The 24,168-nt window shown below is 37.7% G+C and overlaps 1 protein-coding gene across 2 annotated transcripts in view; it reads left to right on the forward strand.

Annotated features, from left to right (window-relative positions):
* The first annotated feature begins 2,593 nt into the window (after positions 1 to 2,593).
* The window catches only part of FAM199X (family with sequence similarity 199, X-linked), a 31,414-nt gene continuing 9,839 nt past the window's right edge, over positions 2,594 to 24,168 (forward strand). For both annotated transcript variants that reach the window (XM_059157262.1, XM_059157263.1), the window contains exons 1-4: positions 2,594 to 3,086; positions 12,096 to 12,315; positions 22,538 to 22,687; positions 22,937 to 23,098. In XM_059157262.1, coding sequence (XP_059013245.1) covers positions 2,890 to 3,086; positions 12,096 to 12,315; positions 22,538 to 22,687; positions 22,937 to 23,098 — 729 coding nt within the window. In that variant the 5' untranslated portion in view covers positions 2,594 to 2,889. The remainder of the gene's footprint in view (positions 3,087 to 12,095; positions 12,316 to 22,537; positions 22,688 to 22,936; positions 23,099 to 24,168) is intronic.

Below are 24,168 nucleotides of genomic sequence, written 5' to 3' on the forward strand. Positions count from 1 at the left end.
ATATATTTATACATTTTATATATAAAATTTCATATATCTAGATGTAGATATAGATAGGTACAGATATGGATACATACACACACATATACATACATACACATCAATCACATGAAACAATTTACAGGGGTGTTAGAGCATTGGATCAAATCTAATATATTTCTTTTTTTTATCCAATAGTAACCCAAATGACAAAGACTGGTTAGCAGTTCTCAATCTTGTTCAGTCTCCAAAACCCTTTCACAGCCCATCAGCTCTCTGGGAGGTAAATTATGCTTCTGAAGAAGGCAGGTCACCCCAGGTTTCTTTCCAGCCCCAGACCCTCAGAGAAGGTAGGGAACTACTATATCCATGTTTTCAGAGAAATAGAAATTAGGAAAGATCTTGGTGGAGAATGAAAGGGAGGGATGAGTTGGGGAAATACATTCAAACTAGGTACACCCAAGGGACAAACCAAACAAATTAAAGTGGGGCAAGGAGGAAGGATGCACAATAGTCATCAACTCCTAGTGGCTAAAAGCTTGGTAAGATGTATCAGTACATTATTACCTTATATTTAAGTAAACGTTATACACACAGTGCACATACCCTGTTCATTGCTCTCAGTATCTAATTAGTGTTTCTCAATTGAGAAATATACTGGACGGACCTCTTCAAGGAAAAAACATTCTCTTAGACTCAAGCATTTGTGGAAATTCTTTTCATAATATTTCTTAAATGTAAACAAACATAAAACTAAATAGAAACTCTGCTGTTCATAAAGCTCTTATACAAATTTAACATCAAAGTAAATTTAGAAATTGTGCACAAATTTAAAATGTTAATTTAATGTGGTACATGATGTTTGCTGAGAGAAAACTGCTCTTAGAAACCTTAACAAACTACTGACTGGCCAGCATGTGTTCTTGGCTTTCCACATGCCTGTATGTGAGTCTTTTGAGGACCCTGCTACCCCATCAATTTCCTTTTTCCAAATTACCAATCTTCATCTGTATAGTAAGCCATGAAGTAGGGAGGTACACCTAATTTATTTCCTTACTAGCTCATGATAAAGTAGTATTGTTGCCAGCGTGTCAAAAACATGTCCTAACTATGTGGCAGCTGTTAGTTAGCATTGTCAACCAGATACTCCAGGATATGCTTAAAATTAAGTGTAAAAGTAAAACATACTTGTAAAAAACTCACAGACTCTGAGTACCTACATTATTATGCAGCTCTTGAGTATTATTAAAGGGGACTAAGCCACTGCCCATTCAGGCTCCCTGGGAATGGTGCATTGGGGACCAAAAGTCAAACCATCTACACCCTCACGTCGATGATTTTTAAATTAAATGAAAGAAGACAGGCACACTCAACAGTCAGGTAACCAAATAACTGAATCAAGACCATATATACATTTTAAAGAAGTGGTTGAGTTGTTTTCATTATACGTTAAAATGCAGAACATGGCACAGAGATTAAGACTGTTTGGGGCTTGTGTGTGACCCCTCCCCATTTCTCCAGCCTCCTTTCTCCTTCCCTCCTCCTGAGTTTTTTCACCTTTCTCCTTTTTTGCACCTAGTTTAGTTTTAGGTTTCCCTCAAAGTTCAATGTAATTAGTTTTTCCATAAAGCTAAATATATTTAGTGTTTTTATTAAGAGACTATGCCCTTATTATTTTATATGAAAATGTGCTTCCTTTTATAAAGTAGTAGCGGTTTAAAAAAATGGTCTTCATTTGGCAAAATAAGAAATTGGGAATCTTGTATTTTCCTCCAAATATTAAAAAATATTTTACAATTCCAAGATCTGCAACCACTTGTCTGGAAAGCAGAGAAGAGACAGGAGGATAGAATGGAATGTGACCTAGTAAGCTGACTTAAGTTAAACAAGCTATGCGCCATAATATTCTTTCTGCTGAAGCAATGGCAGGAATATGTAAGACTCATTTGGGAGTCAGGGAAGGCTTCACAGAGGAGGTAACATTAGAGCTGGGGCTTTAAGGATTAGCAGGGGAGAACCGGCAGGGCATTCCAAGCAGAATGCATAATGGAAGCTAGAGCACAGAGCACAAAAGAGCACTACGTGTCCAGCAGCTCTGAATAGCTTGGTGGCTGTTATGTAGAATTCTCAGGGTTATAAGATCAAGGGTGAAGCAGGGACTATCTTTTTTCTTACTTGGCCGATTTCCCTTACAGCTCATTGCACAGTGCTGGGCACACACTGCAGGGGCTCAATATAAATACTCACTGAATTGGGACAGGGTGGTCGAGTACGCTGGGAACCAGGGCATCTGGATTCTTTCTCACGCACTCGCAGTGTGACCTTGGCCAAGTCCCTTTTCTTAGGGCTGCCGCTTGCTGCTTATTAATCAGTCGTGGGTAAAAAAAGAGGTGGTTGGCCTAAAGCGCAGGGCCTTTCCAGCGCGAGGAACCCCAGATTCCACCCTTGGAGGGCAGGCGGGCGGCGGTTCAATTCCTCCTCCGCTCCAGCAGGGGGCACAGGGAGCGGCTTCCCACCGCCTTTCTTCCCCAAGCGGGCGCTGGCGGATTGCAGCAGTTGCGAGCGGCGAGCGCGGTGGGCGGGGCGGGCCGGGCGGCGGCGGCGGCGGCGCGGCGCGGCGCTGCGCTGCGCTGCGCTGACTGGGCTGGGCCGGGCAGCGGCGGCGACGGAGAGGGTTTCCGAGGCCACTGAGCCGCTGACGGGGTGGCCAGTCCGTTGCTGTGCCCTCTAGCAGCCTCTTAGCGCGGCCCGGCATTCCCTGGGCGGCATCTGGCCGCGGCGCTCAGCCTGTTAGCGAGCTACGGTGGGCACACCCCGGCTTGGCGGCGGACAGGTTAGAGTGGGGGAAGGGGCAGGCGCGGGAGCAGCCCTGGGCCACAGAGGGAGCCCAAAGCCAGGCCGTCTCCAGCCATGTCCGACGAGACGTCGGCCACCACTTCATACGAGAAGTTTCTAACCCCCGAGGAGCCCTTCCCGCTTCTGGGACCCCCTCGCGGAGTGGGCACCTGCCCGAGCGAGGAGCCAGGCTGCCTGGACATCAGCGACTTCGGCTGCCAGCTTTCCTCTTGTCATCGCACGGATCCACTCCACCGCTTCCACACCAACAGGTATGAACCGTCGCTGAGGGCAGGGGCGAAGTGCCCACACCCCTGCCTCAAAAGGGAGAACGCTGGGTCCCTCCCAAACGCTCCGCCTCGGGTCTGCGCTTCCATTCGTCCCCTCCCCCACCTTCTTCCGACCGGCGCTCCTTCCCTGGCTCCTTCCCTGTCCCCCTCCCTATTTTCACTCCAGCCCTCCGATTTTCCTTTTGGCCAGCATTTTACTTGCTCCCTTTTCCCCATTCATCTTTTGACCATAGCGACGCCTCCCTTACCCCTCCTGCCTCATCTGTGCCGGGAGAATCCCAAATCTGCACCCTCAGTTTTAAGATGCATCCGTGTTTCCATCCACCCGAGAAAGTTTAACGCCTTCCATTTTCCATATGCTCTAGAGATTTCGGATGACCATCTATGGTTCTTTTGAAAGATGGCACTTTGAAAGCTAGAATCTTCAGTTTCCTGATTTTTTAAAAAAAGATTTTATTTATTTATTTGACAGACAGAGATCACAAGTAGGCAGAGAGACAGGAAGAGAGAGAGGAGGAAGCAGGCTTTCTGCCGAGCAGAGAGCCTGAAGTGGGGCTCGATCCCAGGACCCTGGGATCATGACCTGAGCCGAAGGCAGAGGCTTTAACCCACTGAGCCACCCAGGCGCCCCCAGTTTCCTGATTTTTAATCTTCCTCACAGCCCAATTTCCATCCCAACCCCATTTTTTTTTTTTTTTTTTGTGAAGCTCCAGGAAACCAGACAGTCCTTTTTTTTTTCCTCCTCCTTATGAACTCTTTGCTTTATCGCTTTAGGCCATGCCAAAATCTGTAAGCTTAGATCTGGAAGGTTCCTTCATGTAGCTTATCCCTTGGTTTGCTCCCCCAGTGGAGGGATGGAGCTAAGCTTAGGATGGGCTTGCTTATACAAATTTACTCAGAGGGTGCATCTCCTAACTGATTTTATTGGAAACTAGAGTGTTCTGGAGAATTAAGAATCATGTAAGCATTTGAGTGTTACACCAAATGTGGGGGATGTGAAGATGTTGTACACATAGCCCCAACCTAGAATATAGGTGGATATTGGAGAGATATATACCAAGGCCTGGGAGGGTGTGTGGAGAACAAGGGAAGAGATGGGTTCAGCTATGGAAAATAATGGCATTGAATTAAGGAGTCTGGTTCTGATTTCTGATCCACAATATGAGCATGAACAAATCCTTCCACATTTTAATGTCTTTTGCATGCCCTTCCCCACCTCTTAAATCAGCCTACAGATTTACTGAGATTCTACCAGGTACAGGCAGTGTATAAGACATGATTCTTACCTAAAAGAAAGTTAGAGTCTGTAAACCAGGTGTTATAGTTAAATAGACAGAACAGCAGTATAACACATTTGAAAAGGAAGTGGTAGTAAATTTGTTACCACTCTTCCAAATCTTCATTGCAAAAATGAGGAAACTGAGGCCCAGAGAGGAAAGACTAAGTTCAGGGTCATAAAACTGAGTTAGGCACAGCCAAGATTACTTCTTTGGAGCCAGTGATGAAACTTGGAACAGAACTAATGGCTCAGATGTTATAAATGGTTGTTATAGTTTCTTCGACTGACTCACAGAAGCTTACTTAACCCATGATGTGTAATGAGTGTAATGTATTTATGAAATCAAGTGTGCTTAGGATTGTTTGCATTGGAAAACAGTATAAAATAATACTTTTGCAACTGTTATTTAAGTTTTGCAGCATTGGAGCAAGTCTTATACACAGGGAAGTGAAATGATTCCAGAATTAGCCTGCTCCTATGATGAGGGCAGGGTTGTGGGGAAAGAGGCTAAGGGTAAGCACTGCCAAAATTGGTGGGGTGATGAAGAGTGAAGCAAGGAGAAGAATATATTTCTTTTTTTTTTTAAGATTTTATTTATTTATTTGACAGAGAGAGATCACAAGTAGACGGAGAGGCAGGCAGAGAGAGAGAGAGAAGCAGGCTCCCTGCTGAGCAGAGAGCCCTATGAGGGCCTTGATCCCAGGACCCTGAGATCATGACCTGAGCTGAAGGCAGCGGCTCAACCCACTGAGCCACCCAGGCGCCCCGAGAAGAATATATTTCTTACAGCTTGTTCTGTTCCTTTTTCTCCTTCCCATTTTTTTCTCTTGTGTTTTTCTATTCCTTTTCTAAGACCAAGGTAAGGCCAAGGTTGTTTTCCAGAATGGGAAAGTTAAGATGGAGGAGGTTCCTGTTCAACTCAAGTTTTCCCAAGTCAAACATTTTGTCTGCTTTTTAAAAATCTCCATCTCCTACCCTAATTTTCTGAAGGCTTGGAATGGCACTAGAAGGTTTAATGTATTTTGCTTTGTACCCTTTTCAGCAGAGATTAGGGGAAGCAGAAGTAGCAATATTTACATCAGATGGATGTTTTTGCCCTAGGTTACCTTGCTTTTTAAATCTTTTCTCATTCTGGAATCTTCTTTCCTGTCCCTCCTCAAGATGGCATTTGAGAGGACAGTATACTACCAGTCAGTTCTTTTCAGGAAGAAGCAAACAGCTAAGTCATGTATGTACGCAAAGTTTAGTTTACAGAATTCTTTTATTTTGGATTTGCATGTGTCATATCTTTTCTTCACATCACCAGTTCAAGCAGCAATTTAAAAACCAGATCTCTATAGTTAAGTATTGATGTTCTGCTTAGGGTTTTGTCATTATAAAACACATTTTTTTGGAAATAAAAACCTTGTGAGTTGCTAGATACTTGGTTTACCTTTATCTTGCTTCTTCCTTGTTACCTGATAAGAAAACTGTGGAGCTTATTTAATGCCATTGATAAGAGCCTTATGATGATGGCAGTTTTGTGCCTGCTCGTTTACTGGACTCTGGGCTATATTTTAAATCTTTGTTAACCAAGGAATTCAGGGCGCTCCTAATTTATGAGCTCTAAGTTTGAATGTTTATAATGTTCATATCAGAGTCACCTGTGACTTAGGATGACCTATCATTACTCTAGGTTCTGTGGAAAGTTACATGAACACAGTCACCTTCCTAAGAATTCACACATTCCTAGGAGTATCTTTTAGGATTTTATGACCCAGTTGGGTTTGTCTGGAAGTTTGGTAGAACAACATAAATTTTGATAAACCAAGAAACTTATTTTTTAAAGATGTATTTATTTTGTGAAAGAGTGTACACATGCCAGAGGGGGGAAGGAGCAGAAGGAGAGAAGAGAGAAGCTCAAGCAGCCTCTGTGCTGAACCCGATGCAGGACTTGATCTCAACCTGAGATCATGACCTGAGCCAAAACCAAGAGTTGGACACCTAGCCAACTGAGCCACCCAGACGCCCCAATTATTTTTTTAATTTAAATGTTAATATGGAATATATGTGGTGTGTAAGACATTTTTGTTTGGTTTGGAACAGGATGTTTCTGATGTAATTAGGGTTTTCTTTTAGCATTTGTCGATGGAAACCTCCACCATTATCAAAAAAGGAAGTCATTTACTAAATTGAAAAAATTATGATCTTGGTAAGTGCTATAATTAAATTGTGAGATGAAGGAGGTTAATATGAACTACCAGATGTGTTATTCTCTTCATCTTTTAGTAATACATCAGTACTTTCACATTGAATAATTGTGAAAAGTGAAAGGACAGTGTCTCACTTTTTCTTATTTTATTAAAGGTTTTATTTATTTATTTGAGATAGCGAGAATGAGAGAGAGAGAGAGCATGAGAAGGGGCAGGGTCAGAGGGAGAAGCAGACTCCCTGCCAAGCAGAGAGTCTGATGTGGGGACTCACTGGGACTTCAGGATCATGACCTGAGCCGAAGGCAGTCGCTTAACCGATTGAGCCACCCAGGCATCTAGTGTCTCACTTTTGTACACCCTATTGGCAGGATAGGTTTCGTTGTTGTTGTTTGCCTTGTTTAGTTTTATCTTTTCCAAGAATAGAGATTTTTAGCTCTTTAGAAGCAGCGCACAGGAAAGGGAGAAATTGAAAATATGAGAGAGTGTGGGATGATAGGATATGGCTGGGATGAACTCAGAACATGAATGGAATATTTATTCTTAGAAATTACAGGGAATGTTTTTTACTTCCAAGACTATAGAGAGGCTAAGAGGGATGAATAATAATACCAAGACAATTGAGATCACTAGGAGGAGAGGTGAGAATTTGAGTATATATGATTTGTGCCATCTGCTCTGACTTGGGGCCTTGATGGCCTATTGTGCTCCAAAGTTGTAGCAGAGGTTAGGGGTGGCTATATGGGTATTTTGGCAGATAAAATTTGCAGATAAATGTTCTCGGCTTTACTTTTAAACTAAAATTTGGGCAGCAAGCCTAGTTATTGCATTAAACTCCATTTCAATAGGATTCTTTTCAACGTTTTTCTTTTTTAAAGTAGAAAGTCTCCTTTGTGAATAATTTTATAGTTATAGCTAGGATCTTAGCATCAGGTAGCTTTCTCCTACTGGAAAAAGATAGAAGGGCTTTGCAGATTTGAATAGTTCAGTGCTGAGCACATGCTCACAGTGGTCATTTATGACATATTTGAAACCAACAAAACAGTCTAAAAGAATCACTCTTAAATTTTTATTACAAAAGCTCACTTTAGAAAATTGGCATATGCAAGGGCATGTGGGTGGCTCAGTCATTAAGTGTCTGCCTTCAGCTCAGGTCATGATCCCAAGTCCTGGGATCAAGCCCCACATGGGGCTCCCTGCTCAGCAGGGAGTCATCTTCTCCCTCTTCCACTACCCCTGCTTCTTCCTTTTCTCACTATCTCTTTCTCCCTGTCAAGTAAATAAATAAGATCTTGAAAAAAAAGAAAATTGGCATATACAAAACTGCAAAGATCACTCATGACCCTTTCAGTAAAGATAACAACTACCAACATTTTGATGTTACTTTTAATGTTCTTTTTATGTTTATATATATAATTTTTAAAAATCAGGATCAGGTTATATATCATTTGTGACCAGGTTTTTACATTTATATTTTAAGTGTTTTTCTTTTAAAAAAATAGTCTGAAAATAAAATTTTTAATTTAAAATTTTTAAGGATTTTGGGGTGCCTGGGTGGCTCAGTCGTTTAAGCATCTGCCTTTGGCTCAGGTCATGATCCCAGGGTCCTGGCATCAAGCCCCATATCATGCTCCCTGCTCAGTGGGAAGCCTGCTTCTTACTCCTCCCACTCCCCCTGCTTTTGTTCCCTCTCTGGCCTTTTCCCTCTGTCAAATAAATAAATAAAATCCTTAAATTTTTTTTTTTTTTTGAGCGAGAGAACATGAGTTGGGGGCATGAGGGCTCAATCCCAGGACCCTGGGATCCTGACCAGAGCCAAAGGCAGATGCTTAACTGACTGAGCCACCCAGGTGCCCCTGAAAATATAATTTTTTAAAAAAGATTTTATTTATTCTAGAGAGTGCAAGAGAATGTGTGAGTGGGGGGAGAGGCAGAGGGAGAGAATCTCAAGCAATCTCCGCAGTGAGTGAGTGCACAGAACCCCACGGGGTGGGGTGGGGGGAATCGTCCATCTCAGAACCCTGAGATCATAGCCTGAGCCGAAATCAAGAGTCGAGCACCCAATTGACTGAGCCACCCAGGTGCCCCCTGAAAATAGAATTTTTAATGATTAAGAAACACCATTATTTAGATATGTTATTTAATTTCCCCATATTTTTTGGGGGGCATTTCTTTTCCTTTGTTGGCTGCTATAAATGATACTGTTTAGATATGTTTGGGCATACATTTTTTTCCCCAATTTCTATCTGGGGAAGTGATAGATTCCTGAAATGGCAATTACTGAGTCCAGAGGATAACTTTTTTTGAAGCTCTTGATACATACACACACACACACACACACACACACAGAGTACCAAATAATCTCACTGGCAGTGGATAAAAGTACTACCTGCTTTGTTTTTGTTCACATTGCCTTAAAGTCATAATAACAATATTTGGAATTTATAATAGAATTTTTAAAAATCTCTAGTAGCAAAAATATTATTTTTCTATTTTGTAAATGATTGGTTTGAATGATAGTATGAACCCAGTGTTCTTACCACTGTTAATTTAAAAAAAGGAAAAAGAAAAAGAAGCAAAAGTCTAAGAATATTCAGAATCCTGTTAAATCGTTATAAAGTCATGGACCTAGAAAACTGAGAAACATACCGATTTTCCTCTATATTAAGAGCACAAAACCAAGCAAATTCCTGTCTTGTCAGTGATCTAGTCTTTTGAAAAGGAAAGTCATTATTAGTCATGGAGGGAAGCACATTTCTACTGAATTTTTGCAAGCTCAGAAAAAAATTTTCATAAAAAAATTTACCTAACAGCTTTTCCTACCACATAACACAGTACTTGGCCCATGAGACACTAAATGTTTGTTGTCTGGGTGGATGAATAAAGATTGAAAAAGCTCACATGCAATTTGAAGACAAAAGAAAAAAAAATTGCACGGAATACAACATAGATGATGGTTTACTAGGTCTAGAAGAATGATTATCAATTTTTAGCTTTTATATTCTCTTATTGTACACTCTGAAAAAATTTGGTTAATTCCACTAGGTTTGTTGATTTTTTTTAAAAATATGAGGATACTGCCTGCCTAGGAAGCATGTGATCAAACTAGGTATTCTAAGATGTTAGATGAATTTTAGATTTTGCCTATTTAACAAAGCATATTGACATCTGTACTGATAGTTACTAAACCATAATAGTTTAGAGAGTGTGTGTCTGTGTGTGTTTTGATCCTTTAAAATATTCTACATTTAGCTCAAAGGAAAAAGTGCCATAAAAATGTCAAATTGCCTAAATTTTATAAATCAAGAACTTAGAAGTTACGATTAATAGTACAAAATAAGAGGGGGGGGAGTTAAAAAATGAAAAACATGGTTCAAAAAAATGGATTTAATGAGGATGAGAAACAACCTAGTAATAGGTAAGTAACAGGATTTTCTTCAGGAAGTCATTATTTCAATATCTTATCAGTATCAGATATACTAAATAATTATCTTAAGGATTAATTCCCTAATTAATTGCCTAAGCAGTGAAGCAATGAAGATTATCTTGTTAATAGTATGAAGCTAGTGGAAATTCACAAAAGAAAACAGATTTGTAGATTTCAAGACAAAAGTAAGCCTGCAACAAATACCACAAGCAAAGTGTTAATATTCTTAATACATCAAGAACTCATAAAATCAGAAAAGAAAACATTAACACATAGAAAAACACTAGGACAAAATAGCTGATAAACATTTAAAAATTTGATCTTGCCAGTAATTGAAGAAATAAAAGTTGATACAAAAAAATTGTTTTTTCCAGGACGCCTGGGTGGCTCAGTCAGTTAGGCGTCTGCCTTCCGCTCAGGTCATGATCCAGGGTCCTGGGATTGAGTCCTGCGTTGGGCTCCTTGCTCAGTAGGAAGCCTGCTTCTCCCCCAGCCCGTTCTCACTCTCTCTTTAACAAATAAATTAATAGGATCTTTTTAAAAAATGTTTTCTCCCCCTGTCAGATAGGTCAAACTTTAAAAGTTAAAATTGTACTGCTGTTAATGTTGTGGTGAAATGAGCATGTTTTATATACTGCTTCAGGGAGTGTAGTTGGTGCAATGTTTCAGAAGGGCATTTAACGAAGTATGAGAAGACCTTTAGAAGTGGTCATCTCCTTTGACTCAGTACTTTCAAGTAATCTATCCTGAAAGATAATATGTATTTTGATAAATAATTAGAAACAAAAAAGTTCATCTTGGTATTATATGTAATACCAAAAAAGATGGAAACAGCTTAAATATTATTGAAGGAATAAGATTAAGTAAATCATGAGACTTTTTAATTAGTGGAATGTTATATAGGCATCAAAATGTTTTCAAGTTAATAGTCATAGGGAAATGTTTAATATATAATATTAAGTGAAGAAAACAGGCTACTGAAATATGTGTATATGTGTGTGTGTTTGTGCATGCATGTGTGCAGAATGCTGATTCTATAAACGATATATATGCATATACCAAAATACTATGGATTAGTTATTGTTGGGTAATGGAATTGCTGGTTTATCACTCCTTTCTTATTCTAATGTCTTTGCAATGATCTTGTATAGCATTGATACATAAAAGTCATTTAAACATGCTTTGAACTTCTGTATACTTTTTGCTTTTCTCTTGCTCTGCTGTGGCTACCTTCTTCCTTTAGTAATAATAATAATATAACAACAACAACAACAACTAAGGTGTATTGAGCACTTTTTATTCTAAGACTTCTGTATGCATTCCTGTGTAATCTTCATAATAAGTCTTGAAGATGAGAACTCAGGCTTGAAGACACTGTGTTTTGCTTAAGATCAAGCAGCAGTCAAATGACAGCAAAAATTTGAAGTCAGTCTGACTTCAGAGTGTATTCATAATCATCATGCTATATGTGTTGTTTATAGATAAAGATGTTTTATTTTATTCTTAATTTAGACACAGTTTTCTTTTTTAAAAGATTTTATGTATTTGTCAGAGAGACAGAGAGAGAGAGTGCACAAGCAGGGGGAGAGGCAGGCAGAGGGAGAAGCAGACTCCCCATTGAGCCAGAAGGCTGATGCGGGACTCCATCCTAGGACCCTGGGATCATGACCTGAGCTGAAGGGACAATGCACCAACTGAGCCACCCAGGCAGCCCTAGATACAATTTTCTTTTAAAATATTTTATTACACAAATTTTTAGGCAAATACAAGAGTAAAGGGAATAGTGTAATGAACCTCATATATCCATCACCCAGCTTAACAGTTATTCACATATGGCAGTATGTTTTATAGCACTCTTCATTCTTTATTCCCCTTATTATTTTGTGAAAAATCCCAAATATATTTCATTCATAAATGTTTTAGTATACTTCTTTAAAAAATAAGGGCTCCTTTGAAAATAATCACAATATCATTGTCATACCTAAAAATATATTTACATTCTTCATAAATGTCTTGAATGTATCTCCTATTAATATCTTAAAATTGTGTGGATTCTGGAGTTCCTGTTGTGATTTCTTTTGTGTTGTGTTTTTAAGGTGGAATTTAACTTCTTGTGGAACAAGTGTTGCCAGCTCAGAATGCAGTGAGGAGCTATTTTCATCAGTTTCTGTTGGAGATCAAGATGATTGCTATTCTCTGTTAGATGATCAAGACTTCACTTCTTTTGATTTATTCCCTGAGGGGAGTGTCTGCAGTGATGTCTCTTCTTCTATTAGCACATACTGGGATTGGTCAGATAGTGAATTTGAATGGCAGGTAGGTTTGTTTTTTCCCCCTTGTATTACCATTATTACTCCATAAATAGAATAATGAATTTGTATTTTGATATTTTCATCCTGGCAACATTAAGAATTAGATGGAATATGTATCCTTTTTTTTGATAATGTACAATTTAGGCTTCTGATGCTACAGATACCCTTTTGTGGATTTTCATGTGATTTAATACTTGTATAATGTTCCCATTAGTTTATATCATCAGTACTTTTCTACACATGCATCCAAGCAACTGTGTTCTTCCTGCATTTATAGTAAATAGCCTTTGTGTCCTTATGGACACAATATCCTTGCATTAGGGTTATGTTCTATATATCTAAGATCACAAACCACTGTTACCATAAAAGCATAAGCTTTGGTTCTGTTGTCAGAAATATAATTTCTCATTTTGTAATCTCTTCATAGTAGAGCTGTTTTTTGCCCTACAATGTTTTGTGTGTGTGTAGCATATATGCCATGTAAAATGGCATTGTGGCAAATTGTTTGGAAATTCTGCCTTATAATGAGTGCAGTCTATCAGAAAATGGAAATCATGTTATTGCAACATCCATTTTCTGATTGTAAAAGACAGTAACATTTGAGGAAGCTTAACTTGCGTATAGCTAATGTTAATATTCAACAGATACTTGAATGCCTCCTATGTTTGAAAGCCATCCAAATCTTGGAAGTTAAATTCCAAAGAAGGAACCAAATATTATTTTATTTCAAACATTTTCTTACTAAAATAGGAAGACAGACTGGCATGAAGTTAAAAACAGTTCTCCAAGTCCCACTCTGCTCTGGTTACCACTGTTAAGAGCTTGTGCAGATACAAGTATGTTTGCACAGTGTTAAAAACACACAAATGGAATCATATTTCAGCCAGTTTGGCCCTTTGCTTTTTTACAACTAACATCTCATTCTTTTCAATAGCTGTATCACAATTTATTTAATCTATTCTCTAATAATGAATATTTAGATTGGTTTCAGTTTTTTCTTGTTATAAAAATGCAACACTGAAAATTAAGAGTTTTTAAAGAGGAAAACAAATCTAAAACACCTCTTTTTATATTTTATACTACTTCAGATATTTCTGTTTTATGTACGGTTGTAAATATGATTTGCATAAAAAATTAAAATATTTTTAGCTTTTAAAAAATTGAGATAAAATTTGCCATTTTGATAATTTTAAAGTGTATAGTTTAGTGATTTTTAATATATTCACAGTGTTGTACAGCCATCACAACTATCTAATTCAGGTACCTTTCCATCACTCTAAAAAGAAATCCATACCTGTTAGCAGATACTACCAATTCCCCCCTGCCTTCATCACCTCCATCACCTGGCATCCACTAATCTACTTTCTCTATGGGTGTGCATTTTTACATATCATATAAATGTACTCATATAATATGTGTCTGGCTTCTTTTACTTGGCATGTTTTCAAGGTTCATCCATGTTGTAGTGTGTCACAGTACTTCATTTCTGTCTTAGCTTAACCTCTATAGCAAATACTGTAGACTGGGTGGCTTAAACAACAAACATTTATTTCTCACAGCTCTAGAGGCTAAAAGTCCAAGGTCAGAATACCATAATGGTCAGATTCTGGTGAGGATCCTTTTCCTGGTTTGCATATGGCTGCTTTTTGTTTTATCTTCACATGGAGAGGGGAGAGAGAGCAAGCTGTGCTCTCTTCATCCCCTTATAATTATGGTCACCAATCCCATCATGGGGGGTCTACCCTCGTGTAAATGTAATTATCACCCAAATCCCTACCCCCAGATCCTCCAAACTGAGGATTAGGGCTTCAAGATAGGGATTTGGTGGTGGTGGTGGTGTAGGGAGGGTGCACACATTCAGTGCACACTAATTCCTTTTCATTGCTTAATAGAGATGGACACATCACATTTTGTTTATCCATTCATCTGCAGGTGGTTGGTTTCCAGTTTGCAGCTATTATGAATATACTGCTGTGAACATTCAGATATAAGTTTTTATATGGATGTATCTTTTTTATTATTGAAGTATAGTTGACATACTGTGGATGTATATTTGTAATTCTCTTGTACATACACTTAGGAGTGGAATTGCTGAGTCATGTGATAACTTTATGTTTAACTTTTTGAGGAACTTCCAAAGTGTCTTCCAAAGTGGCTATACCATTTTACATTTCTACCAGCAATGTATGAAACTTCTAATTTCTCCATGTCCTTGCCAGAACTTAGTATCGTGTCTTTTTTATGACAACCATGCTACTGTATATAAAGGGGTATTTCATTTTGGTTTTAATTTGCATTTCCCTAATGAGTAATGATGTTGAGCATCTTTTCATGTACTTATTTTTCATATGCTTGCTGGTGATTGGTGTTCTTTTTTGGAAAAATGTCTATTCAAATCCTTAGCCCATTTTTAATTTGTGCTGTCTTTTATTGTTGATTTGGAAGAGTTCTTTATATGTTATGGCTACTAGACCCTTATACATGATTCACAAAAGATCTTTCCTCTCCTGTGGGTTGTCTTTTTACTTGATACTGTCCTTTGACACACAAAAGGTTTTAATTTTAGTAATGTTCAGTTTATTTTTTCTTTCAGTTCTGTGCTTATGACGTCATATTTTAAAAAACCATTGCTTAATCCAAGGTCATACAGATTTTCACCTGTTTCCTTCTTACAGGTTTTTTTTTTTTTTTAAAGATTTTGTTTATTTATTTGTCAGAGAGCGAGTGAGCGAGAGCAAGCACAGGCAGACAGAGTGGAAGGCAGAGTCAGAGGGAGAAGCAGGCTCCCCGCGGAGCAAGGAGCCCGATGCGGGACTCGATCCCAGGACGCTGGGATCATGACCTGAGCCGAAGGCAGCTGCTCAACCAACTGAGCCACCCAGGCGTCCCTCCTTCTTACAGTTTTATAGTTTTAGTTTTTACACCTAGTCTTTGAACTGTTTTGAGTTATTTTTTGTATATGGGAGAAGATGGGGCTACAAATTCATTCTTTTGCATGTAGATATTCAGTTGTCCCAACATGATTTGTTGAAAAGACTATATTCATTGCTTATTGAATGGTCTTGGTACCCTTGTGGAAATGAATTGGTCATAGATGAGTAGGTTTATTCCTGGAGTGTCGATTCTGTCCCATTAATATGTATGTCTCTCCTTATGCCAGTACCATACTGTTTTAATTGCTCAAGCTTTGTAGTAAAGTTTGAAATCAGGAAGCATGAGGTTCTTTGTTCTTCTTTATTAAGATTGTTTTGGCTATTGGGGATCCCTTCTGCAATTCCACATGAGTATTAGAATCAGGCTGTCCATTTCTGCAAAAAGGGCCGTTAGAATTTTGGTAGGGATTGCATCAAATCTGTTATTTTTAGTGTCCAAGCCTTGTACTTCCTTGGTTCAATTTATTCCTACATATTTTATTCCTTTGATGCTGTAGAAAACAGAATTGTTTTCTTAATTTCATTTTTGCATTGTTCATTGCTAGTGTGTAGAAATAAAACTGATTTTTGTATATTGATTTTTTTTTTATCCTACCACTTTGCTGAACTCATTTGTTAGCTTAAATGATTATTTTTCTGTGTGGATTCTTTAGAGTTTCTGTGTTTTAAGTCTTGTCATCTGTGAATAGAGAGATAGGCTTTCTTCTTCCTTTCTAGTCTGGGTAGCTCTTTTTTTCCTTGCTTAGTTCCCCTGGCTAGATGACCAGTGCAGTGTTGAATAGAAGTTGCAGAAATGGGCATCCTTGTCTTTTCTGATCTTAAGAGAGAAGCATTTAGTTTTTCACCATTGAGCACAATGGTTGCTGTAGGTTTTTCATAAATGCCTTTCATCATATTAAGGAATTTCCCTTCTACTCCTAGTTTGTTCGTTATTTTTATCTGAAAGAACTATTTAGATTTTGTCACAATGCTTTTTCTGCATTTATTGAGATGATCATGATGTACTACATTGACTTTTGTATGTTGACCCACCCTATGTTCCTGGAATAAATCTGAATTGGTCATGTTCTATGTTCTTTTTAATATGTTGCTGCATTTCATTTGTTAGTATTTTGTTGAGAATTTTTGCATCTGCACTCATAAGGGATATTGGTCTGTAGCTTTTTTGTGATGTCTTTGTATTGCTTTGGCCTCATAGAATGGGTTAGGAAGTATTCCTTTCTCTTCTGGATAACGTACTGTAATACAGTTTTCTCATTTAACATATAAACTTTTTCATGACCTTCATAATAACTCTTTTAGTGACTGTATAATATTCTTGGTACTATTCCTGGCACTATACTATTCCTGGTGCCAGAAATTGTGAGACCATTCCCCTTTTACATCTGTTTCAAAATTTTTTCTACTATTGGTAACACAGCAATAAACATCTTTGTGTGGTTACCTTTTTATTCTGTGCCTCATTTTTTAAAGTGCACACTTTGTATTTAAAATCAGATTGTGCTGAGTGAAATAAGTCAAGCAGAGAGAGTCAATTATCATATGGGTTCACTTATTTGTGAAGCATAAGGAATGACATGGAGGACATTGGGAGATGGAGAGGAGAAGGGAGTTGGGGGAAATTGGAGGGGGAGATGAATCATGAGAGACTGTGAACTCTGAAAAACAATCTGAGGGTTTTGGAGGGGCGGGGAGTGGGAGGTTGGGTGAGCCTGGCGGTGGGTACTATGGAGGGCGCATATTGCATGGCGCACTGGGTGTGGTGCATAAACAATGAATTCTGGAACACTGAAAAGAAACTAAAAAAAAAATAAATAAAAATTAAAAATAAATAAAACAGAGTACTACAAAGATTTTTTTTTTAGTCCAAGATTATCCACACTTGGAAGTTATAATTAGGAATCAGATAATTGACCCTGATGGTTGCAATTTTTTTAAATAAACATATAATGCATTTTTATCCCCAGGGGTACAGGCCTGTGAAACACCAGGTTTACACACTTCACAGCACTCACCATAGCACATAACCCTCCCCAATGTCCATAACCCCACCTCCCTCTCCCTCCCTCCCTCCCCCCAGCAACCCTCAGTTTGTTTTGTGAGATTAAGAGTCACTTAAGGGAGTTGGGGGAAATTGGAAGGGGAGATGAACCATGAGAGACTATGGACTCTGAAAAACAATCTGAGGGTTTTGAAGGGGCGGGGGGTGGGAGGTTGGTGTACCAGGTGGTGGGTATTATAGAGGGCACGGATTGCATGAAGCACTGGGTGTGGTGCAAAAATAATGAATACTGTTATGCTGAAAATAAATTTTAAAAAATTAAAAATAAAATAGTAAAAAAAAAAGAGTCACTTATGGTTTGTCTCCCTCCCAATCCCATCTTGTTTCATTTATTCACAAAGATTCTTAATAAAGATAATTGGATGGAGTTCTGATAATTTTGAGAATTATTTTTTGATTATTTTCTTTGATTTAGAGTTATCTATAATATTACAAAGTGGCAGATTTTTTAAAATTTTAATTGCTGATTTCTTTACTCATTTCATGAATAGTTAGAGTGGAAAACTATCCCCAACCACTCACTATTAATGCACTTCACTGACTAGAACATTGGAATAAAAACGAGGCCTGCCTTAGTAATGTATTTCCCCACTTCTGAAAGTGGAGTGTGGGTACTCTGTTACCATGGATATTTGCTATTTAAATATTCTGAAAGGTTTAAAATGATCTGTCTTTGTGGGACCTTGTAATGATGTGCAGTAAATTATCCAAGAAGATAGTTACAAATTATGTGTTAGGATTAATATAGATTAAAATCGTTAACTATAACTTAAAAATTCCCAGTACCTCTGTTGTGATTAAAAACTACATTTAAATCTTTTTAACAAATGTTCCGGTTACTACTAAAGTAAATACAAAGGATTCATGGATTCTCTGGGAAGAGAAATACTAACTACTTGATAAAGCAGGATTTTAACCTTACAGTGAAGTAGAATCAAAGCATTTAGCTTTTTTAATAGTCTTTGCTTGCGGTTCTTTTATTATTAAAGCTCTATTTGACTAGTGTTAGAGCTTGAGAAATTATTTTACTGTTGAGCAGGGAATTATAGAAAATTTAAAGAGTGAGTAATTCAGCTGTCACACTTGAAACCTAAAGGTGCAACTTGAAACTACACATCAGTTGTTACAGAAATTAGCTTACTCATAAAATTTTGCTGCATACTGCAGAAGATATGGCACAGGTTTGATTTAATTTTCCCTACTTGTTACAATTACTGTTTATAATATATACTAAATATTATTGTCCATGAAAAATATGGAATAAGAATTATTAAGCATTTCTAGCTTGAGATATAAAATGGAAAATTGCTTGTCTAATAAATATACAGGAGCTCATACAGTTAATTCTGGTGTACATCTGCAGCTCTGATCCCATATCTCCAGTTGACTACTTGACATTTTCACTTGGATGACCTTATTATTTAATGTACCTATTATCTGGTGCCGAATCCTTGATCAGTAATGTAACTTCCAATTACAGTGTTTCCATGGAAAAAAATAGACTCCGCTTTGTGACATGTCTTACAGTGTAGTGAAAAATGAGTGTTCATTTTGAAGGACATTTGCACTTGATTCTTTCATTATCACTACAAACTTTCATTATTCAATTGTGTTCTTCGTTCATTCCAAACTACCTGCAAGGCAAGACATCCCAGCATAGTTGAAAGCACCAGGCTTGTGTTCCACTTTGGATACTGGCACTAGTCATATAACCCTCCATAGACATCATTTTTCCTTATTCGTAGAATGGGGGTGTTGGACTAGAAGATCTATAATATTGCCTCAGGTCTCTTGCTATAAAAAATTGAGGTCTTTTAAGTGCATTACCCTGTATGAGTTGTATAACTGAAATGTGGCCAGTTTTCTTCTGGTTTCAACAAATGGTCATCTGACTATCATCCATTCAGTTATCAAACAGTCTTGTCAGGGCATCTGGCTGTCTCAGTCAGAAGAGCATGTGACTCTTGATCCCAAGGTTGTGAGTTTGAGCACCATGTTGTGTGTTGAGATAACTTAAAAATAAAGTCTTATAAAAAGCCTTGTAAATCATTTTTCATTTGAAATTCTCCCTATTTATTCTCGTTTTTCTTCACATTTTTTGTTTATTTTAGTCTAAGTCTAGATCAAATAAGAACTTCCTGTCTGATTTCCAGTCTTTCCTTATTCTATTTTGTCCCTATACTGCTTTTTAACTCATCTTCCTCAAGACTAATTTCATCAAGTTATTTCTACTTAGAAAATGTTACTGGCCTACTTCTGCATATCATGTAACAGCTTGTTCATCCATTGAACTTTCAGTCCCCTAGCACTGATTTTCCATTTTAATTATATTAGTCTCCTTGTCCTTAACCTACTTTTTTAAAAAAAATTGTGGTTTTACCAAGTTATTCTCCTTACTTGAATGCTTTCTCCTTTTGCACATTCTGTGATTCTGAAAGTACCTTGTGAAATTTCAGCCACTTTAGCAATATATGACATTCTCTAATGGCTTATGCTACCTTTTATCAGGGTACAAAACAATGGAAAGAGATGGGAAAAGGAAAACATCTGTTAGTATTGAGTGTTGCCTTGTGCCACGCCTATCACCTCATTTAAATTTCTCAGCAATCCTTTGAGATCGGTGACATTAGCTATAACTCTGGGGCTCAAAGAAGCAAACTAACCTCCACAGGATCACATAGCTAGTGAGCAGCAGAACCGGGATTTGAACTCTGGCATCTTTTCACTTCTCCCTGAAAAAGAAATAGCCAAAGAACCACTAGTTGCCCTCTTTACCCCACCCCCACCCCCAACATACACATAAACAGAACCAAAGGCACAAATATAAGTGCTTAACATATACTCTGTTAACTAGCAGATGTTCACTAAAGATTTAGGTGGAAATTGTTCTTAAATTTTGAGAGTATACATATTTTGATAGTGCCATTACCTAATATATCAAAGGAGCTTGAAGTAGGGGAGGACTTTCATCTGATACAGACTGTTCCATTTTGTTTTAGGAACCCCAGGGAGCTCTTTAATGTAGTAGTGTTGTGATTTGAAGTCTTTGAAAAGGAAAATAGCAAAATATTTTCTTTTTTGACATTAAAGACAGAAAGATGGCCTTCATCTATGCATTCAGCAATCATGCTTTCATGACACTGACTATATATAATAGATTACATCAAGGCTAAGAGTGAATGAACAATTAAAGCAGTGTTAATGAGATTTTTAATGGAAGTCATACAAATTGTTGGTAGTCATTTATATACTTGGACTCATCAGTGACTGTTAAAATGAAAATGTGGTTTTTAACAGTAGTAGCTTAGACAGTTTCATTCTAAGCATTATGGTCACCTTGCATGGTGATCAGCCCCATTTTGTATCTTTGTTTGTTAGTCCCTTCTATATAATTGACTCCCCATTGCCTGGTCCCCTTGTAGCTCTTCTAAGCTTTAATCCTGCAGCTTTAACTCACAGCTAGATATTTCTCTTGATGACCTGTCATTTCAAACCTGGCATTTGTTGTTTGCTTTTTTTTTTTTTTTAAGATTTTATTTATTTATTTGACAGAGATCACAAGTAGGCAGAGAGGCAGTCAGAGAGAGGAGGAAGCAGGCTTCCCGCTGAGCAGAGAGCCTGATGTGGGGCTCGATCCCAGGACCCGGGGATCATGACCTGAGCTGAAGGCAGAGGCTTTAACCCACTGAGCCACCCAGGCGCTCCCTGTCGTTTTCTATTTTGTATAATTGTATGTTTGTGTTATAATATTATCTTCCCCAGTGGAGTATAAAGTTTTTATATAAGGACCATGACTTAAAATCCTTTGACTCCCCTGTACCTATTAATGAGTGCTCCAGGGAGAGTAGGAGACCAGATGTGTGTGACTGCAATAATCTTCATGGCTAAAGTAGCTTTTCTCTTTTGGTAACTTCAAAAGCCTAGTAATCATCTGGAGTTCAGATGCAATTGCACAGGACAACAACAACAAAAAGGTAGTATTTTGTACCTTATAAAAATGAAAGAATTATCTTTGAAAATTATGTACTCCTTGTAGAAGAAATTATGTTTCTGATGAATGACTTAAACTTATTTATTTTTAAAAGTTTATTTAAGTATCTCTCTACACCCAGTGTGGGCTGAAACTCACCACCCTGAGATCAAGTGTTGCATGTTCCTCCAACCAAGCCAGCCAGGTGTCCCTAAACACATTTATTGAAAATTAAACCCATTCTGACTTTTGGAGGTGATAAGATATGTTTTTTACCCTGATTGTGGTGATGGTTTTATGGTTGTATGCATATGTCCAAAGTTCTCAAATTATATATATTAGATATGTACTCTTCTTTGTATCACAACTCAAGATAGCTGTTAAAAAATGAAATCAATTCTAACGTTTTTTTAAGGGAATTTTTAAAAAAAATTAACAGAGATCACAAGTAGGCAGAGAGGCAGGCAGAGAGAGAGGAGGAAGCAGGCTCCCCACTGAGCAGAAACCGATGCAGGGCTCCATCCCAGGACCCCGGGACCCTGGGACCACGACCTGAACCAAAGGCAGAGGTCTCAAACCACTGAGCCACCCAGGCGTCCCATTCTAACTGGTTTGTATTAGGCAGTGTAAAATTTTAGCACATTTATTTGGTGTTCATCTCACTTTAAATAGATTTTCTGTGTATCAGACTTGCTTGCTTTTCTCCTTGGTCTACATGTTTTCTCAGAATTTTTCTAATAATTCTGATCTTTAAAGAGGTTTGCTCTGTATTAACAGCATATTTTAAATTATTTTAATTGCCTTGTTGTTGATACTGAGTTAAGCACAAGGGCCATGGTTTATTTGTCTTTATATTGACAATGTCTCCAGCATAGTGTTGGGCAAAGAGCCAGGTCATGGCAGATCACTCTCATCTCCTGAGATGGAGACCAGTGTTCCTCATTCATCATGCTGTGTGAGCCCTAGCCTCACACATGAATTAAAAACCCTAAGGGTGATTGGCTCTTAAGTTAGCATTTTATTAACAAGTCTTGATTATGATTTTCAGCTTTTGGAAAATATCTCATTGAATAAATGACTGTATACAAAGACTATGTTGATATTGCTGCTTTGTCTAAAATAGGAGCGAATCAGAATTAATGTCTTCTCTTTCTGTATTTGTCATTAAAAAGTCATTTTAATCAATATGAAATATGTTATAAGATTTAAAATGTATTTTTGAAAAATTTTGTTTTTCCTACCCCTTCTTATTTTTATAAAGTTACCAGGCAGTGACATTGCCAGTGGGAGTGATGTACTTTCTGATGTCATACCCAGTATTCCGAGTTCACCTTGCCTGCTTCCTAAAAAGAAAAATAAGCACCGGAATTTAGATGAACTTCCTTGGAGTGCAATGACAAACGATGAGCAGGTAGGGATCTTGATGTTCTTAATTGAAAGCATATATGTGGAGACTCTGGAAAGCTCAATGTATTGCCTATATAAAGCTACTGGGTAAATGTGGATTGCTTTGTACAATCTGAGTGGGGGCTTTAACTGTTTTGTAGGGAACAAATATCACATTAAGTGCTTTTGATATTTGAAACATATTATAAATGACGCACTAAAATATTAGAGGTTTTGGCACTGATCTTGTTTATTATAATTTTTCATCACATAGGTGGAATATATTGAGTATCTGAGTCGTAAAGTCAGTACAGAGATGGGTCTTCGGGAGCAACTTGATATTATAAAAATAATTGATCCTTCTGCTCAAATTTCCCCTACAGACAGTGAGTTTATTATTGAACTTAACTGTCTCACAGATGAAAAACTTAAGCAGGTATGTAAAGAAAATACAAATTTTACAGCTGTTAAGAAAATCATTATTTTATAGTATGTAGACTTGAATAATATTTTAAAATACACAAATAATTAAGGTCCAAATCACTGCTATGAAATGTAATATGGGAAAAAATGGTGGCAGTAATTGAGAGCACATGGTTGTAAGGTTCTAGGTGCATCTCACCTGGCAGTGCCTTTCTGGGATCATTTGGATCTAGAACCTTCTTTTTAGTTGTGTAGGCTTTGCAACTTAATTTTACCACTTAAGGGGTGGTTATGCTATTTATTTATTCTAATTCACCTTAAAAAACAAAGAGTGATTGACAGAATCAGAATACTGATTATTGAGGGCTATCTATACTTGAGTGAACATCTGAATTGGGGGATTTGAGTTGTCTTGTGGAGTAATTAAGGCTGGCTAGGGTAAAATGTAATTTTCCTTTTGCTATGCTGAAATATACATTTCTGGTGTCTTCTAAATAGTCTGTACTGCTCTTTTTTTTGGTACATAGTTGAATGAATACTTATGTTCTCATTTTTAAAAAGTTTTTTTGCATTTATCATCATTTATAAAACTTTTATTTCAGTATTTCTCTCAACAGATATACTATAATTTTCTACATTCCAGCTCATTTTTCAATAGTTTTGAAATTGGACCTTCCATTTGAAGACAAGTTACCATGGGCCCCTAGCTAAGATTTAGGAAACACCCTAATCTTAGATATAATCAGCAACTTACTTAAATCATATTGAGACCTTTAAAAAAATGCCAAATCTGATTTGTTTTAAGGTTAATTTCTCTGAGCGTTTTTTTTTTTAAAGATTTATTTATTTATTTGAGAGAGAGAGAGCAAGCAGTGGGTGGGGCAGTGGGAGGAGATAGAAACCAGCAGAGGGCATGCTCCGTGCAGAGCCCAACTCAAGACTTGATATCATGACCCTGAGATCACGACCTGAGCTAAATCCAAGAGTTGGACACTTAACTGACTGCCACCCAGGTGCCCCCAAGTGTTACTTTCTTATAATCCTAAATTCTGGAGGCCTACAGCTTTCCATTTGCTGATTATA

The sequence above is a fragment of the Mustela lutreola genome, chromosome X, assembly GCF_030435805.1.
Source record: "Mustela lutreola isolate mMusLut2 chromosome X, mMusLut2.pri, whole genome shotgun sequence".
Lineage (NCBI taxonomy): Eukaryota > Metazoa > Chordata > Mammalia > Carnivora > Mustelidae > Mustela > Mustela lutreola.